At 51.7% G+C, this 19,638-nt stretch overlaps 1 protein-coding gene across 5 annotated transcripts in view; it reads left to right on the top strand.

Moving 5' to 3' along the window:
* The window catches only part of TRAK1 (trafficking kinesin protein 1), a 222,718-nt gene that overhangs the window by 160,949 nt on the left and 42,131 nt on the right, over positions 1–19,638 (top strand). For all 5 annotated transcript variants that reach the window (XM_075556004.1, XM_075556005.1, XM_075556002.1 and 2 more), the window contains one exon: positions 12,659–12,735. In XM_075556004.1, the coding sequence (XP_075412119.1) occupies positions 12,685–12,735 (51 nt within the window). In that variant the 5' untranslated portion in view covers positions 12,659–12,684. The remainder of the gene's footprint in view (positions 1–12,658; positions 12,736–19,638) is intronic.

Raw genomic sequence — 19,638 nt, 5'->3', positions numbered from 1 at the left:
TCGCTGGAGGCGGGACACAAGCAGCGCTAAGATGCCTCTACTACCACCGGGTCCACAAGACCTTCCACCCACTGGCCTGTGATCTTTCTGCATTCGGCTACATGTGTTCTGTGAGTCTGAAGAGGACTTTATAGGTTGGTATCAGACATAGGGGCTAATGTTGAACTGATGGACTTGATCTGGACAGGGCTAGGATGTTTTCTCAATATTCAGTTGCTCTTGTATATAAAGCTCTTTATTAGACACCTATGAGTCTCTCTGGATTTGTTTCTCATCTACCTGGACTAACACAAAGGTGGAGTTATTCCAACTTTTATTCACTTAATGAGTAATGGTGAAGAAGTCCAACCCTGGAGCCGATCAGAGCCGGCCCTCCCACGGAAGCACTGATGACCTGCAAAATTTCTGCCTGCCTCCCATGTCCTTGTAGCATTCAGTGAGAGGATGCGCACAAAGTACTTACCAGAGTACCAGGCCCACGGGGAGGGCTCAGAAGGGTGCCCTCAGTTTGGCGATCGCAGAGTCGATGGCCACTGAGTGGCCTGGCACTCATGGGTGCGGCGACGCCATGCGCATGGGAGCCAGTCACCGCCGCCCCCGGTTGTGGACCCGACCATTGGGATCCACGGGGCTTTTGATGGGCTGGAATTTGGAAGGAGATTCCCCAGGCCTCTCATACTAGTCCACCCAGTTATCTGGAAGCGCTTCTGAAACCTGCTCAGCCTCAGTCATGGCACCGTGCAGGCCTCCTCTGACAGCCGGCTGGTCTGACCGCAAAAGGCATGGACTGGGAAGCCAACTCAGGTCTCCCTTGAAAGTGAGAACCCTGCCACAGACCCACTGTGTCCCTGTGTGACTCCCAAGGAGGCCCTCATTAAACACGATCGTGGCCACAATCAACCAGTGCTGGCGGCCCAGGCTAGGGTGGCATGGGAAACAACAGCATCCCGTGTGCTGGAGTTTAATCCATAGTGATGCACTGCCTGACCTTGAGCAAGCTGCCCGCTCCCTCTCCCCCCTCCCCCAGCCTGGCGTGTGAAATGGGAAGTGTATACAGTATGCACCGTGTTACCTACGTTTGTGCTGGGGTGGCGGACTGGGTCGTAAGTGGAGAAGGCATTTGGTAAGATGACCACAGTAGCAGTGGGCATGTTGTGGATGCTCAGCAGTGGTCATTTCATGTCTTCCCTCCTGAAAGAGTTAACTTGCCTAGGTGTCCCAGCTCCCAGCGCACTTGGGCAAGGGAGAGTGAGCCCGTCCAGTGGCCTTGCTCAAACCTCAGCTCATTGTGACCCAGATTAGTCCCTTCATATATGAAATGACCAGAGAGGTGCCGTCAGCTCATTTTGTGGCGCTTTGGCAAGTGATGTTGTGTTCCCTCCTCCCGATGCTGAGACCAGGCATACTGGCCAGATGGATCGTGGTGGTGGTGGGCAGACTGTGTGGCCGCTGTCCCCGAGGCCTTCCGACATGTACATGTCTACCTGAACCTGTGCAGGCCAGGCCGTCAGGTGCGCTGTCCACGTGGGAGGAGTGGCACCAATGTTGCCAGGCGCAGCCTGTTCCCCTCTGGCTGCTGAGTTTGGCTTTTCAGCCAACAAACAGCTTCAGTCGTAACAGCGTGCTCCCTCGGGAACTCAGTGTCTCACACTGGACTTGAGCTGGGTGCACCTGTCCAGGTGGCTTCTTTGTGGAGGAAGGTGTATGGGGAGACTGGCCAGAACACTTGGGGGGTTGGGCTCTGCTGTTGTCAGTCTGGGTTCAGCTCCGCCCCTCTGTGATGGTGTGGAAGTGCTCTGTTGTACCTCCCCCTCCCCCCGGCTGTTACAGGAGCAGATTTCAGGATCTCCATCCCATAGACCAGCGGAGCGGCTCAGACCACCAGCCTGAATGCTCTGGCCTCCAAGCCTGGGAGAGGGCTTCAAAACATCCTCGGGGCGGGGGGGGGGAACCCACAATCTTTTACCTTCATTTTCTCTCAGCCTTGTTGTGGTCTTGTGGTGGTCTTGTGGTGGTCTTGAATCGAATGCAGAATATCTCCACCACATGCTTGTCTTTTACAGTGATGCATCTAATTAAAATGTCCCTGTGTTAGTCCAGGTTGACCAGAAAAACAAATCCAGAGGCACTCATGTGTGTATGAGAGCCTTATATCAAGGAGCAATGATATATTGAGAAAACATCCTGGCCCAGTTCAGCTCAAGTCCATAAGTCCGATATGAGCCCATAAGTCCAATACTAGTCTATAAATTCCTCCTCGGACTCACACAGCGCATACAACAATGCCTCATGCAGGAAGATCACAGGCCAGTGGGCGAAAAGTCTTGTGGATTCAGTGGCACTGGATGCATCTCCAGGGCTCTCGTGGCTCCTTGTGGCTTGTCAACAGGAATGGGAAGCAGAGAGAGAGAGAGAGAGAGAGAGACAGAGACAGAGAGAGACAGAGAGCCCCCTCTTCTGATGCAGAATCAAGCGAGAGGAAGTTCCCAGAATCCTCATGAGAAGGCCACGCCCGTAAGGAAGCATCATCAGGCTGTGGCCTGATTGACAGACTTGATTCCACCCCTAGCCCTATTTATCAAGTTGACATGAAATTACGTACCCACCACAACCCCCAAGCATGCCTACATGTGAATGGAGGTGTGCTCCCAAAGGACCTCCCTCCCCGACGGAGCAGTACATTCACCCACGTGTCCAGGTGTTCGCTACTGTGGCTGCAGGAGTCTTGCTGTGAGCCTTCTCCAGTGCCCCTCAAGGACCCTCCGTGTCATCCTCTGCCCGGGTCACCCTGCACTGCTCTCCCCCGATGGTGTATCAGCCTCCTAGTGACACTTGTTGGCATTGGTAACTTTATTTTTTTTTAATGAAATTTTATTGTGTCTTCAGTTTTACAGTTTACACAGCAAATCAGGTCCTCACGGACCAATTCCTACGCAACTTGCTCAATCGGCTGCTAAGTAACTTTCTACAAAAACCTAGCAGACGGATTTGTGTGCCACGAAATTCATTGGTTCCAAGTGGACCAGTCAGCGGTCTGTAGCAAACCCTCGGAGTGGTACAGCCACATCGGTCCCTCCCACCCTCAGCCCAGAAAGAGGCCCTTGGCACCCACCGCTGATCCCAGGCAGGCACTCACTCACCCAGTTTCGGTCTCTATGGTTACGTTGTGTGAACGTCTGCATGACTGATTGTGCACAATGTCTGGTCTTTGGCTTGCAGCATCTCCCCCACTGCGTAGTGGGGTTTGTGAGGCCAGCGTGTGTGTGGTAGCCTGTGGCCGGGACTTGATGCCCTTCCTGGCTCATGCTGCAGCCCCTCCCCCCCGCCCCCATTTGGTTGACGGAGACCCCGACTGTCAGCTCGTGCTGCACCGACTCCTGCTTACAAGTCTTTGTGTGGATGCCTGCCTTCCTCCTTCTGGGGCAGATACCTAGGAGACTTTGGTTTTGTTTTTTGTTTTGGTGACCCAAGGAAATTCATTTCCCAATCACAAAGCATCAGCCAGCCAGCACCACGCCTGGCAGCGAGGGGCTGGTTGTCAAGGTGGCCTTTGGAGGTTGCTCTCCTCAGCAAAGGTGCTGTGCTCCAGTGGTCCGGCCCAGGTGCCTGGCAGCCCAGGGGTCACAGATTATGAACAAGCTCTCCCTTGGGTGGCAGAATCGCCGGGTCTCTGATTGGGTGCCAGTGTCATGGGCTCTGGGTGTGGGGAAGCGCGGGACCCCTAGGGCAGCGGTTCTCAACCTTCCTAATGCCGGGACCCTTTCATTCAGTTCCTCCTGTGGTGGTGACACCCCCAGCCATAAAACTATTTTCGTTGCTACTTCATCACTGTCATTTTGCTACTGTGATGAATCATCATGTAAATATCTGATAGGCAGGATGTGTTTTCCTGGTTACCAATTAAACGTAATGAAAGCATAGTGATTCTTCACAAAAACAATATGTAATTATAGATCATGAAATTTTTATTTCCAATGACAAATAAATGAAATTTTGTCTTGAAGCTTGTGGCTGTATCTGCATGTGGGTGGACCCGCCTGGAGACGGATAGAGGAGCCGTGTCTCAGTTCCTAAGACCATGGGAAATAGGTTTCTGATGGTCTTAGGCGACCCCTGTGAAAGGGTCGTTCAATCCCCACAGGTTGCGAATTGCTGCCCTAGGGGAAGAGACAGTCCCCACTGACCACCGAGAGGAGGCCAGGCCAGACCCCTGAGAGTGGCAGCGGTGGCATCAGGAGTGGGTGAGCCGCAGGGGCGAGTGGACGTGGGGTGAGGATTGGGAGGGAGGGAGGGATGGGTCAGTGAGGTTGCCGTTTTGTGCCCCGGGGGCTTCAGAAAGCCTGTGGGAAATAGAATGAATTCAGATAGTGGGGTTTTGCCATGACGTTTGGGGTGCCCCCGGATGTGTGTGTGGGCTGTTTCTTGCCAGGGAAGCGGCAGTGAAGAAAGGCCCTTCTGAGCAGAGCCGCGGCCATTCGGAGCCAAACATTGGAGACATGGCTATAAAGGCCACGTGTGTCATAAAGCCCAGAAGCTGGCACCAGCGGGCACTCTCGTTTTCACTATGCCGTGACGGCTGTGACCCTCCGCCCCTTCCCCGGTGAGCAGCGCAGGCATCAGCGTGGATCGGGTGTTCTTCCTGCAGGAGGACACCTGTAGCTTTCTCACCGGGAGCTGCCGGGCTGAGGGAGAACCCGGTGGTTTATACTAAAGCACTAACTGGTGTGCCTACCCTCTGCAGCCACGTCCACTCCGACTCCGCCGTCCTCCTGGACAGAGCAGAACTGCTCCCATAGACTTTCCACGGCTGCAGACAGCTCCATCTGCCCACTAGGGAGTGACTGGTGGGTTTGAACCCATGACCTTGTGGCTAGCAACTGAGTGCTTTCACCCCGGTGCTCTTAGCTCCTGCCCAGACTGGGCCTCAAGAGGGTTTCTAAGGGAGTGTGTTTAGTCTGAAAGTATGTTTTATTCAACGTGCTTGCACCTTTCACAATAAAAGTTTCAGCAAAGAAACCTTGACGTTTTAGGTTTGGGGTTTTATTTTGAATGGGGGCTAATGTACCAGAAGGTAGAAGGAGAAACTGATGGAGGGGAGCAGATGGAGCGTGGTTGTAAAAAACAACAACCAAAGAGTTGAGACAGATTTGTATCTAGTGAAAGAAATGACCTATGATTAAGGCAAAATACACTAGTCAAATAACCCAACATGCAAATAAAATGAGCAGTCACAGCATCTTATCTTTGTTCCTGGGCATTGCCTGCTGGGCCTTTCAGTTCTCAGGAAAGAGTTCTCTGATGGGTTGGGGGGAAGGGTGTAGGGAGAGGTAGATGAGAGAGAGAACTATTCATTTCCTCTAAAATGCATAATTGGTGGTATCGGGAGAAATGTTTTCAGAACGAGGTGAAGGACGGAGGAGAGCGCATTGCTCTTGTGACCTGAGGGGAGCCTTTCTACAGAAAGAGGCTCCGGACAGTGGTGAGAAGTGACGGCTTCTAGTGGGCATTGCTTTTGAGAGAATGGATCACGCCAACATGGCAAAGCCACAGGTATGTGGCACAGAACCTGAAGACCCGGACTCCTTAGGAAGAGCAGGGAGTTGTTTTATGTCTCCACCAACCTCCCCGTCCCACCAGGTCTCAGAGAGTCCGCCTTCTAAAGGGTGCACAGGAAGAAAGTCCTGGCGGTCCACTCCTGAAAAGGAGCCACAAGGTCCCTGTAGATCACTGGAGGTGATCCTGAGGGTGGGCAGTGTTTGGCTGATGGCGTTGCTCGTGGGCTCAAACAACAAAATGGCCACAGTGCATCTCTGAAATGCAGACCTTGTGGGAACACCCTCCGTTTATCAGGGTGCAGTGACTTCCTGTTTTCCCACCCCAAAAGTCCAAACTCTTTAAAGAGGTTTGAAGAGTCATGAATACCGAGGGGGTGGAGGGGCAGGAGCTGGTTCATCCCCGTGGTTGTACCCACGGGGCCACGGGGCTGCGGTGCCGTGTCGCCTTGTCCAGGGTGCAGCCTGCTGCATGGTCGTCCTGTGCGCTGGCGCCATGTGGGGTGAGTGTACCGCGTCTCTGTGCCGGTGAAGGAGATGTGTTTCACACAGCTGCCTTCTCTGCGGACTCACCCATCACCTTACCACAGGAGAAGCCCTGACACCGTGCCGGTTGGTTGCACGTTGGGCTGCTAACCACCAGGTCGGCCGTTCGAAACCACCAGTCACTCCCAAGGAGAAAGACTCCCAAGGAGTCAGCATCGACTCGAGAGCCGTGCGGCTATGACTGTGTTGGCGAGGGTGGTGGTATCAGGGTAGAGGTGGATTTATCTGCTAAATCTCCATGCGTCTCACCCCCATCCGAGCAGAAACTAGAGTCAGCAATATGGGGCCGTGACACAGCTTGCCTGCAGGGACCTCAGCTCTGTCCTCGATTTCCCACCACAGAGATTCGCCTGTTGACAGCATTTCTTGAACATGGTGGGCTTGTACCAGCCCTGCCACCTTGACCGCCACATTCACAGAGCCCTGCCCTGCCCTTCCCTCCCCTTCCCTCCCCTTTTATGTTAGGCAGGGTTCTCTAGAGAAATGAAACCAGGACACTTACAATTTTATATATATATAAGAGGATAGGTCTATACAGCGAGAAGGAAGATAACAGCTAATTAGTCCACACAGCAGGACAGAGGGCTCAGTTCAACTCACTTCTGTGGAACAGTTAATAGACTGGAAGTCCTTCGACTCACTGGGATGCTGGGTCCAAGGTCAAGGAAGCAGACAGCAGAGTCCTTCCTCAGGCAAGGCAGGCAGAGTCTGCCCACAGGCAGCTAGCGTCAGGGTGGGTCACCAACAGTCAGTAGCTCAGGAGCTCATTGAAGCAGGCCTGGATAGGATATCAAATGCAAGCAATGCAAGGCGACAGCATCCACCAGCCTCAAGCTGAAGTGATGTACGCCCAGCAGCATGGCGAAGTGGGTCTCAAAGGAGCCTCAAGCTCTAGCAACACGATGCATGGGTTGGCCTGGCCCACAGGTAGTGCAGCTCACAGAGAACTAGCTACAGCTGCAGCACAAACGCTCCAGCCCACTCTGATCACCAGAGAATGAGAGAGAAGGGGTGGGCCTTGCAGAGCCATTTATCTCTTTGCCCTCCAATCAAACTGCAACCTGATTAACCCCACATGTTTCTATTGGCCAGGTTGGCACAATAAATAGACCTTTCACACCTTCCCTCTTTAGTGCAGGAGCTAGACTGACGCCTCTGTTGGGTCCTCAGCATCTCGGCCTCAGTGTGAGTACTGCTTATAACCACAACTGCCGTGGGCTGCGGATGCAATTCAAGACAGCACATCAGTCTCCTGCTCGTGGCAGGCTCCGTAAGGGCTAGCTGTGCCTCTACCGGGAGTCTGTTCATGTGAACGTTTAAAAACTTCTGGTGATGTGACGCTGGGCGAGTTACCAAGCCTTTCTCGGCCTCGGTTTCCTATTTACAGAATGGGGCTGATGTATGTTTATAAATTAAACGTTCCTCAGGATAAGGATGAGGCTTTCTACTCTCGTCAAAAGCCAGTCTCAGAAACCCACAGGAGCAGTTCCACCCCATCCTCGAGGGTCGCTGCAAGTGGGCATGCATGCGATCACAGTGAGTTTGTTTTTGGGGTGTCCCACGGTAGGAGAATCTTGAAAAGACTGGGGCACCAGAAGAACAAATCTGTTTCATGCGCTCTGGACGTGTTGTCAGGGGAGACCAGTCCCTGGGGAAGGACATCATGCTTGGTGGAGTGGAAGGTTAGTCTAGAAGAGAAAGGTCCGTGACAAGATGGATTGACACAGTGGCTGCAGCAATGGGCTCAAACCTAAGAACAGTTGTAGGCATGACGCAGGACTGGCCGTGTTTCCTCCTGTTGTGCCCAGGGTCCCTGGGAGTCATCGTTGGCTCAATGACACCTAACACTGCCACCACCCAGTAGCTTTGCTCGGAGGGCTCAGTAAGGCGATCCCTACGGCGCTCATCCAGGTGGACTAGAGAAACAAATCCAGAGACACTCATCTATGTGTAAGGGAGAACTTTATATCAAGAGTAATTATGCATCAGTAAAACATCCCAGCCCAGTCCAGATCAAGTCCAGAAGTCCGATATTAGCTCGTGCATTCCTCTTCAGACTCATGTAGCACATGCAATGATGGCGAATGCAGGAAGATCACAAGCCAGGGGGTGGAAAGTCGCATGGGTTGAATGTCGGTGGACACATCTCCAGGCCCCTGACTGCCCTCAGCGTGGCTCCACATGGCTTGTCCACAGGAAGGTGTAACAAAGAGTGTGTGTGTGTGTGTGTGTGTGTGTAGGAAGAAAGGGAGTTCCCAGAATCCTCATGATTAGGCCACGCCCACAAGGAGACATGTTCAGGTTGTGACCCAATTGACAGGTTAAATTCCACCCCTTCATTCTTGTATTAAATCAACATGAAATGGCGCAACTACGACATGTATAGATGATTACATCAGAGCCTGGCCATGGCCAAGTACTTGGTAATGGTCTACTGCTGCTATTATCAATGTCTCTTCCAAACAAACTCATGGAGGCCCCTGGGGTCCTATAGTGTCGTCAGCTGTGTGTGTGTATCAACAGATATGATTCATATACTTTATAATATATAGTTCACCTATTTTATCATATATAATTGTATTTTTATAAGTAATTTTTTCATGAGTGCAATCTTACTACAGAGATTTACAACTAAGCATGAAGAATGAGTTGGAGGGGATGAACCAGTGAAATGTGGGTGTAGGGAGATGACAGACCATGTCAGACACGAAATAACAACAATACTATATACTTGATCGAGGGTTCATGAGGGTGTCAAAGTGCGGGGAAGAGGAGCTGATACCAAGGGCCCAAGTAGAAAGAGAATGTTTTGGAAACGATGATGGCCGCCTATCTACGGTTGTGCTTGATACAATGGAATGATGAATTGTTAAAAGGTCTGTGAGAGCCCCCAGTAAAGTGATTAAATGAGGAAATAGTTAAATTGGACAGTTGGCAGCCACCAGCCTCTCCCCGGGAAGAAGGCAAGGGCTCTGTCTGGGAGGGTCACGGGGAGTCAGGGTTGACTTGATGACAGCGAGACTGGCGTTGGGGTTTGTATCCAAATGTTAACTTCTCGTGGCCTGTCCCTAATTTTGTTTTTCACGGGGTACATTTATTTTCTTTCCCAAAAATGAACTGTGTGTATAAATATTTTAAAACATCAGTGGAATGCAAGTATCCTTCCTTCCGTAGCCCGGCTGCTCTTCCATTTCTGGGTCTGACTCCTGTCATTTGGTTTGGTGGGATCCCCTCCAGCCCTCTGTGGCCTGCACAGGTTGGCAGTGTGAAAGGTATTCTTGCTATATGGGCACAGGGAGAGATGTGCTGGCAGATGGCTTCTGGGAAAACCTCTGGCCCAGGTGTGCATTTGGTGGTGGTGGGTGCTTCGGTGGTAGAAGTATTTGAAAGCTTTCTTAAAAACTAACTTTATAGAACAGGCAGTTTGGGGGCGGGGCCCTCCTGTGGTGGGCGCTGGAGCCTTCAGAGGGGCAGAGTGGTAGAGGATCTAATGTCTGCGCCCCACCCTCCCAAAGGACGAGCACAAGCGTGTGAGTCTGGGTGGACTAGGGAAACAAATTCACAGACACACTCGTATGTGTAAGAAAGCTTTATACACAAGATCAATTGAATGTTGAGAAAACACCCCAGCCCAGTCCAGATCAAGTCCATAAATCCAAAATTAGCCCATATGTCCGAGACCAATCTATAACGTCCTCTTCAGACTCATGAAACACAGGCAATGACACTGATTGCAGGACGATCACAGGCCAGTGGGTGGGAAGTCTTGTGGATCTACTGGTGCTGGAAGCATCTCAGCACTGGCAAGGCTCTCCATGTGGCTTCTCCAGCTCCAGAGGTCTGGCTTCATCAGCCTCTCTCCATGAGTCTTCTCCACAGGGATGTCTCACAGGGAGTGAGTGTGTGTCCCGCCTCCAGCGAGTTATTGATCTCCTTAGCGCCTCCAAATGAGGTCATGAAGCTGTGACCTGATGGATAGAGGATTCGCTCTGAATCCTCAGATTGACACCAGATTATGTAACTACCACAAGTAAGGCTGATCGAGAGCGGAATACAATCGGTAGACCACATCAGCGTCTGAATCCTGGGGGGCGCGATCCTTCGGTGAATGCAAAACATTCTTGGGGAAATAGGGCCCCTTATCGGCCCAGAGAGCCACGATTCGCACTTTCAGAGTTCGACTTGGACTTGTATGAATCATCGTCGACCAGTGCAGAGCTAGAGAGAAAGCTGTCTCAAATTGTGTTTTCCTGTGTTTTTGGGGTGAAAAGAAGCCAAACTAACTGAAATAAAGGATGGTTCTGGTTCTCTCTCTCTCTTTATCTCTCCCTCCCTCAGGGGACTCTCAGTTGGTTACTCAGGGAGAGGAGGGTTGACATTAGCAGGCATTTGGGTCACCTGCAAGTTCACCAGCACACAGGCCATCCTTGGCTTCTGCCAGCCAGGTCCTGGGTTACAAGGTGGAGGTGTGGTGTTTTCCTCAGGATGTGCTGACTGCGCAGAGGCCAGCATCTTCCTCTGTACAGGGTGGAGCGGGGCGGGCAGGATGACCTCTAGGCACAGGCCACCTTCCTAAGCAACGTGCATGATTTCCTCTAAGTGGAGCCAGACTCCCATCTACATCCAGTTAGATTCTGGTGTAAACTGACCCTTCTAAATCTCCCTGCTGGTCCCTGGCAGGCCTGGCAGAGGTGATGGAAGGAAGGCGCCTGGGGCAGTGTGCCTCAGATACCGTGGTCTCCCCCAAGCCAGCTGACAGCCAGTTCTGTGCACACAGGGGGTCTCCTGCAAGCAGCGTGTCCTCTCTGAAGGTTGAGGGATGGGGGCATGGGGGTGGGGCTGGAGAGGCAGCCCCCTTCTGCTTTCTCCCAGCTCTTCACCGCCTGTGAAAGGCCTCAGGGTTTCAGATTTGGAACCAGATTTCAGGTCCCCCTTCAGCCTAGAAAATCATTCCAACAGATCCAATTTCCATGAGCTCATTTACCAGGAGGCTCTCTCCTTGCATCCAATGAAATATTTAGAGGCCGATCGAATTCCAGTTGCGGCATACAGTCCGTAATGCGACTGGGCTCGCTCGACTTGGCCAATTCCCCAATGCGTGGCACAGTCTACCGCTGCATGTGGGTCATGGCGGGATGTGTTACGCTGGGTTGACTGGAGAAACAAATCCAAGGACAACTCCACTATGAATAAGAAAGGGCTTTACAGCAAAGAGTAATTATGTAACAAGAAACCGTCCCAGCTCAGTCCAGATCAAGTCCATAGTCCAATACTAGTCCATAAATCCTTCTTCAGACTCATGCAGTCACATGCAATGATGCAGATTGATGCAGGAAGAGCACAGGCCAGTGGGTGAAAATTCTTGTGGATCCAGTGGCGGTGGACACATCACAAGGCTCTCACGAGTCTCAGTGTGGCGCCCCATGGCTTGTCCATAGAAAGGTGTAGCAGAAAGAGAGTGTGTGTGGTCTGCTTCCAGGGAGAAAGAGAGGAAGTTCCCAGAATCCTCACAAGGAAGCATGATTGACAGGCTAGACTCCACCCCTACACTTATTTATCAAGTTGACTCGAAACTATGTAACTATCACACGGGTGCTGAACTATATCTTCAGCTCCTACAGGCTATTCCCTAGGAGACTTGGTTATCAGGACTCCCGGAGAAGTTATTATGTGGTCTAAACATGGCCGGGTTCAAGGCATTTGTACAGGTCGGTCCTAACTGCACGGCTCATCCCTGTGGAGTACAGCCCGCGCTGCCCTCTTGGTGTTGTTGGCTTGCAGATCTAGTCCTTGCCATTGACTTAGGATGAAATCACTCCGAGGTTGCCCAGCAGACTAAGGCGTCGGTAGTTGCCCCCTATCCCTCTCTCTAGAGACAGTGCCCATGCAGCCTGTGACAGAGCTTCTCATACGGTTGAACCATGGTGCTGTGTGCGTGGGTGCAGGTGCAGCGGTGAGGGTGGCCTCTTCCACGTCGATTCGAAAAGCTCTTCACCCTCGTTTGCAGAGTCTAGGAACTAGTTGCACAGCCTGAAGATGGAAGCCACTGGGGTGTGGGCAGCGTTTGCACCCCTAGGAGATGATCGGCTTACAACTGCACTTTGATAGTTCTACCAGGAGCTGCTGCCCCAGGGAGCCCATTCCTTCCATGCGGTCAGGTCTCTGTGGTCAGTGGGGCCAGGAGCCCTGCAGGGCTTTCCTGAAGATTCGCAAGCGATGGAATGCTGATACCACTCCGTACAATTGTTTGCTGGTTTATGGGAGGTCAGACCAGGTTCCTCTCCAGTGCCATGTCCTCAAATAACTCTCTCTCTCTCTCTCTCTCTCTCTCTCTCTCTCTCTCTCTCTCTGATGGGGCATTACAGGGCCTAGGCCCCCGCTCCCCCAGAAACATGGGGCTCATCGTGGTAACCATGATTGAAAACCCGGAGTCCCTGAGCCATGGGGGTCAGACCTGGTGAAACTCAGTCTCCTGTGCAGACAGACTCGGGGCTGTCGACCCACCATGCTTGGTCGGTTTGCCGCATCGGTAATTTCACTGCCCTTTCTCTTTCTTGCAGTTTTATGTGCTGAGCGAGTTGGCCAGATGACTAAAACATATAATGACATAGATGCTGTTACTCGACTTCTTGAGGAGGTAAGTGCTGGGGGGCAGGCGGGGGGCGGTGAGGTGGGGCGAGTCGTTCATAGTCGATTGGTTCTAGCTGAGATGGCTTACAGCAGCCTGCCTTGGTGTGTTATTGTCTGTCTTGGTGATACTTAAGGCTACACCCCTGTCATTGTCCCGAAGTCACTCTCTCTTCCCATGTCTCCTGCTCTCCCACCCTGACCTAGCCTCCCCTTGGCGTAGTGGCATACTCTCTGGGCTGTTGTTAACCACAAGGTCAGTAGTTTGAATCCACTAGCTCATCTGAAGGAGAAAGAGATGGCTTTCTACAACCAAGTCTCAGAAACACACAAGGGCAGTTCCACCTTGCCCTAGAGCAGCGGTTCTCAACCTGGGGGTCGTGACCCTTTGGGTGGTCCAACGACCTTTTCACAAGGGTCACTCGATTCATAACAGTAGCAAAATGACAGTGACGAAGTAGCAACAAAAATAATCTTATGGTTGGGGTGTCACCACAACACGAGGAACCGCATGAAAGGGTCGAGGCATTAGGAAGGTTGAGGACCACTGCCCTATAAGGTTGCTATCAGTCCATATAGACTCGATGGCAGTGAGGGTCCCCCATCACCTTGACCCCAGGTCACCTGTGTCCTCACCCAGCCCCGCCACAGGAATGTGGCTGGCTGGATTAGACAGGAGCTTTTCCACCTGGGGCCTTGTGGAAGGGTGGCTTTCTTCCCTTTGGCCCTTGGGAGGAGGAGGCCTTCAGCTTAGTAACGGGGATCACCTGCTACCGAGGACCCCCTGTCTCCCGCCCTCTCTCACTCCTCTCCACGGCTCTCCGATCCCCCTGCACATTTGTGGGTGCCGTCTAGCTGACCTGGATGCCCAGCAGTCCTGGGACAGCATCAGACTGCCCCAGGGCATTTCCTGGGCCGAAATCGAGCCTGGCCATATTCTACCTCTGTTTAGCAGCTGAGGGTCTTCGTGGCGACAGGTGGTGTGCCACGGTTCCCCACTGGCCTTTGAGTCCAAGCCCTCGCCAGCTGCACTGCGTGATGTGCTGGCCACCTGTGGATTTAGTGTGTGCTGCCTGGCTCAGTCTCTGTTGCGTGGTTAGTGGGCTGCCAGGGGCACACTGTTACCTTAAGCATGGACCAGGCAACGCTTTCCATGGCCCCTTGCTCAGCTTGTCCGTGCTGGTGCCGAGCAGGGACGCCAAGCCTTCTATTTCAAACATACAAACTCATCCCCATCGAGTCGATGGTGGCTCAGGGTGACCCTATAGGACAGGGTAGAACTGCCCCTGCGGGTATCTCAGACTCACTCTTTACAGGAGTAGAAAGCACTGTCTTTCTTTCAAGGAGTGCCTGGTGGATTCGAACAGCCGATCATGTGAATCACAGCCCAATGTGTGTAACCGGTTTGCCACCAGGGCTCCTAAGCCTTCTACCGAGACTGGTTACTAATAGCCCCATTCTCCCTTTTAGTTTTGGACACCAGTGTCCTTGTACGGCATACACCTCATCTCTCTTTTTTTTCATTAAGATCACTTTACTGAGAGCTCCTATACCTCTTAACAATCCATACATCCATTTGTATCAAGCACATCTGTGCATATGTTGCCATCATTATTTTCTAAACTTTTACATTCTGTTTGAGCCCTGGAGTGTTTTGTTTGTTTTAATTGAGTTCCTGGAAAGAATATGCAAGGACAGTCTCTTGAGGCGGTTCTATGTTTGTTTTAGAGGCTCATTGCGGTCTGTGTCTCTGTGTGCTTTATGGCCAATGTGTTCCTTGTCCTGTGTTAAGCATCCTGCCTGTCTTAGGAACGAGGTGGGCTTCTGACAGCGTAGTGGTTACTCAATGGACTGCGAACCCCAAGGTCGGCACTTCGAAAACACTTGCCGCCCTGAAGGAGAAAGTGCTTTCTACTCCCGTTAAGAGCTGCAGTCTCAGAAACCCACAGGGGCAGTTCTACCCTGTCCTGATCAACTTGATGGCAGTGGGTTTGGTTTGGGGTTTTTGAGATGGGCTTCCTGGTTCAAGTCTAATCACCCCTGGCCAGGGCAACGTGGCAGCTGGACTGTGCCGTGGCAGTCAGTGGCAGGTGGGTGAGAGGTGTTTTGCACCGAATGCCAGCGGGCACGGCTGGCACGGTGGGGTATGTGTGGGGCTGCCAACTGCAACACTGGCAGTTCAAGCCCAGCCACTAGGTGGGTGGAAGATGAGGCGTCTGCTCCTGTGAAGGTTTACAGCCCCAGAGTTAGAGTTGACTCATCAGTGGTGCGTGGGAGGCTGGGGTACAGCCCTTCCGGCACTGAGGGTTGGTTTCTGGTCCCAAGGGGAAGAGGATTGATTCTGTGGCCTTTCCTGCCTTTCTGCTCTTCACGATTTCCTTCTGGCCACCACTGGCCTCCTCCTCAGTTATGGAGAGGATTACCCCCCCTGGCCTGTTAGTCATGTCTTTCATCCTGGAAGGTGAATGAGATGAGTCAGCTGCTGGGTGTGGGAGCCAGGCTGGTTCCGTCTCCAGGGGATGTGCCAGGCAGGCCCCTCATCACCCACACTAAGGGTGAACATGCATGTAGCCAGAGCAGCGCCCAGGAGGGTGAACGCGCAGTTCAAGGGAGCCCCACTACATCCACAGCTTATGTCCAGAGTCTAAAGGACTTCCTTAGAGTCTCTTCTTGTCAGGGAGTTCCCCAGTGGCTCCAATGTTTACGCAAGCTGGACTGCGAGCCCCAAGGTTGGCGGTTTGAAGCCTTCCCCAGCAGTACTGGTAAAGAAGAAAGCCTAGTGCTTTGCCGGTATAGCGCCCCCTGAAGCCAGTGTGCACCGGTATAGCAACCCCTGGAGCCAGTGTGCGGTGTGACACAGCTAACAACCTTGCATTGTAGCTCCATGGCCAAAGTTTGTTAGCGGTCGCCCCCACTTTAGACGGGAATGTGCATCCGCTGCTGGCTGCCTGTGGGAAGTGTGGCAACGTGTCTCATTGTCATTGCCCAAGTGACACCAACCCATGCCCCTTGCCTCGGTAAGCTCAGAAAAACCCCAAGACCCCTCGACAACTCGTGTTTCATCCACCCACACGTCTGCTTTGAAGTCTCACTCCTCCCCCAGTCGGCAGGTCTCTTTTTCAAGACAAGACTGTTGTGGAGAGATGCCCAGTTTGGGCCAGGTGAGGACGCACCTGGGTCATCCACTGGCACGGGCAGGGGCAGGCTAGGAGGCCCTGGTGGCTGGGGGTTGAGGTGCAATGTGTAAGGGTGAAGGGCTTCGTCTTGAGTTCCTTGTTCCACTTGTTTTCCCTCTTGGGTTTCCGGGAGCCCAGGGCAGCCTTGCTCAACCAGGCTCAGAGCCTTGCCCTCCCTGACCTCCCTGTCCAGCCAGATCGCCCACTACTGCTGCGGTCATGTTTGCTTGCTTTGTCTGTGATGGAATTCGCATGCAAAACGGTGGTGGGGCCACACCTGCAGGCAGAGGTCTGTGCTCACACCTGTGTCAGACCAGGAAGGGGAGGGGTCCCGAGCCTGAGAAGGAGCGCTGGGAAGAATGTGCCAGACCTGAGTTCACCTCTGGAGAGCGCACTCAGGCAGAGAACTGGACACTGGTGCCATGGGATTCATGTAGGGTTAGCCAGCTCTGCCACTCGGAGAAGCGGGTGTTCCGATGTCCTCACGGGCTTCCTTTGGCTTCCTTTACTCCAGGAACCAAATAAGGCTGAGACGTGATCTCGAATCATTGAGACACGAGCCCTTCTTGTGGAGTCTAACCTCACTCTATGTCTCCCATCGCCATCGAGTCAACACTGACTCATAATGACCCTATAGAACATGATCGAGCTGTCCCCGGAGTTCCCCTATAGAACATGGGTGAGCTGTCCTGGGAGTTTCCCTATAGAACATGGGTGAGCTGTCCCGGGAGTTTCCCTGTAGAACATGGGTGAGCTGTCCCAAGCGTTTCCCAGACTGTAACTGTGTGTGGGAGTGGAAAGCTCTGTCTTTCTCCTGCAAGAGTAGTTGGTGGTTTTGAACTGTCCACTTTTCAGATTGCAGCCCAACGCATAGCCACCATGCTACCAGGTTGCCTAGAGACAAGCAGCAGGATAATATGTAGAGATGTGTCTCCCGGTCAACCTGGCCAAATTACTGGTCCCATTTGGGCCCTCCAAGGGCCCCTCTCCACATGTCTTGTATTTGTAGCAGGTGAGGGTGGGAATAAGCGGTGGGAATGGGTTGGGGCTCTGGTAGCCCATTGCACATCCTGCCTGTCTGGCTTCTGAGACAGAGGTGACAGGGATAATGTGTTGGGGATTGTGGAGGCCCCAGAGGAGAAAGAGTCGCATCCATACAAGGGAGAACCACATCACTGTGGAGTCAGTCTCCCCAAACTAGACTTTAACCTCAAGCCTTTGCCAGTAGTTGGCCAAATTCCTTTAGTTAGCTAAGAAAGGCATGCCAAGAAATGTGTTAGGCATGTAAGAAGGCATGTAACAATACATAAAGGTCAGCAGACAGACCTGGAACTATTTATAGCCTCCCCCCTTTTATTTTCCATGTCTATCTAGATAAGATAGGCAAGATAAACAATCTTGAGAAAACAATTGGACTGACTGTTCCAAGGAAACAGGATGGGGAGGGGGAAAGAGAGGGGAGAGTCAATAAGCTCAGGGACTAGAGAACAGTGAGAGATCTGAAATGGAAGGTGAGGCGGGCGTAGAACACCTGGTGGGGTTTGATCGAGTACATTGTAGCTGAGAGGAACTGCTGAGAGCCCAATGATGGTTGAACATGATAGTGGAACAGGAGGAAAGTAAAAGGAAATAGAGCAGAGGTTCTCAACCTTCCCAATGCTGCAACCCTTTTAATACAGTTCCTCGTGTGGTGGTGACCCCCCAACCATAAAATGATTTTCGTTGCTACTTCATAACTGTCATTTTGCTACTGTTACGAATCAGGAGACCCCTGTGAAAGGGTCGTTCAGCCTAAAAGGGGTCTTGACCCATAGGTTGAGAACTTCTGAAATAAAGAACTAGAAGACAAAAGACATTTATGGAGGTATAAATATAGGCATGCAAATATTTAAGTGTATTAATATATCCCTGTATAATGTAATAAATATAGGGACATAGGTCTATGTACATATATTTATATATTAAATATCAAAGTAGCAGACAGATATTTGGCCTCTACTCAAGTCCACCCTCAGTGAAAGAACACTTTGTACTAATAACCTGGCATTCTGTGATGCTCACCTTCCCAACATGATCTCTGAAGACAAAATGGGTGCATAAGCAAATGTGGTGAAGAAAGCTAATGGTGCCAGGCTATTGGGATATATAGCACCTGGTGTCTAAAAGGCTTGAATTTAAATAAGGACTCACCTAGCGGGCAATCAATAAGCCCACATGGAAAAAGCCGTGTAATCACAAGGTGTCAACAGTATCAGGCATCAGAAGACCCCAAACATACAATCATATCAATGCAAATGAGGGGGTCAGAGTGGAGACCCAAAGCCCATCTGTAGACAATTGGACATCCCCTCACAGCCCTCAATAAAATGATTTATAAAAAAATAAGAAGTTGGGTTTAAAAACTACTCCTTCTCTCACCGGTCCAAACTCCATGGATCCTAAAGCTCGGAAACTTTTGACCCTCAAAGGCACCTCAGCTGACCCGTCCTTACTGGATTCAACAAACAGAACACACTGTTCCCAAAAGGGATGGCTCACCTGGAGAGTTAAACTTGCTGACTGGGACTGGCGGATGGAAACCCCATCTTGGGTCGTGACCCAGGATTTATTTGACAAGCAAAAGTTACAACAGGAAACCACACGTAGCCCAGGCTTTTAGATTTTCAACTCAGCACCATTGTGTATTTCATTCCACGCAGAACGTCGCAGTCAGGACTTCTCAGCTCACAAGTGGACTAGTTAACCTGTGGTTCAGAAGCACCCGTGGGTCTCCCTGGTCCTGGCCAAGAAGCTGAAGCTGTGCCTGCCAAGGGCAGTGGTCGGCCGCAGGCTGCAAGGCGACATCCGGGCATCCTCCCAGCTTCCTCCCCGCCCCAGAGTGTGATTCCAATGCCACATGGAGAGCGTAGTCCTGGAGCCTTCTTTTTGTTGTTGTTTACCATTCACAAATTTTTAAAACCATTTTATTGAAGGTTCTTACAGCTCTGATCACAAGCCATCCATTCATCCATTGTGTCAAGCACATTTATACATAGGTTGCCATCATCATTTTCAAAACATTTTCTTTCTACTTGAACCCTTGGTATCAGCTTCTCATTCCTCCCCCGCCTTCTACCCTCCATCCGTCATGAACCCTTGATAATTTTTTAAAAGTTATTTTCATGCCTTATACCGACCACTGTCACCCTTCACCCATTTTTCTGTTGTCCATCCCCCGGGGGGGGTTATATGTAGATCACTGTGATCAGTTACCTCTTTCTGCCCTCACCTTACCCTTACCCTCCTGGTATCGCTACTCTCAGTATTGTTCTGAAGGGGTCTTGTAGCCTTCTAAAGTGAATCTGCTTCCAAGAACTCTCCTCCCCTCACCAGCCCCCACCCAAAAGTGTGGGGTTCCGTCTGGCTAGCAGCATTATTCCAGGGGAATCGCCGAGTGTGCGTTTGGTGATGGTGCCCATTCGTGCCTCTGTCAGGAAACCTCCTGACAGCCCCTGCGCCTTCCCGCACTCCTCGGGCTTCCACCATGGTGCTTTACGGATGCCGTGAGCCGAGCTTGGGAAGTCCTGTGTGTGTGTCCTTAGCTGCTTAGCACCGCCTGTCTCTGAAGCTTGCCGATGGCATCTGTCCTCTCTCTCTTTCGAAAGTCTTCACAAAAAAAAAAGTTTTTGTAAAAATAAATAAATATGTGCAAATATGCTTGATACAATTGGTGTATGGATTGTTCTAAGAGCTGTAAG

The sequence above is a fragment of the Tenrec ecaudatus genome, chromosome 8 (assembly GCF_050624435.1).
Source record: "Tenrec ecaudatus isolate mTenEca1 chromosome 8, mTenEca1.hap1, whole genome shotgun sequence".
Classification (NCBI taxonomy): domain Eukaryota; kingdom Metazoa; phylum Chordata; class Mammalia; order Afrosoricida; family Tenrecidae; genus Tenrec; species Tenrec ecaudatus.
The sequence above is the reverse complement of the archived record's forward strand: the minus strand, read 5'-3'. Positions and strand labels throughout refer to the sequence as shown.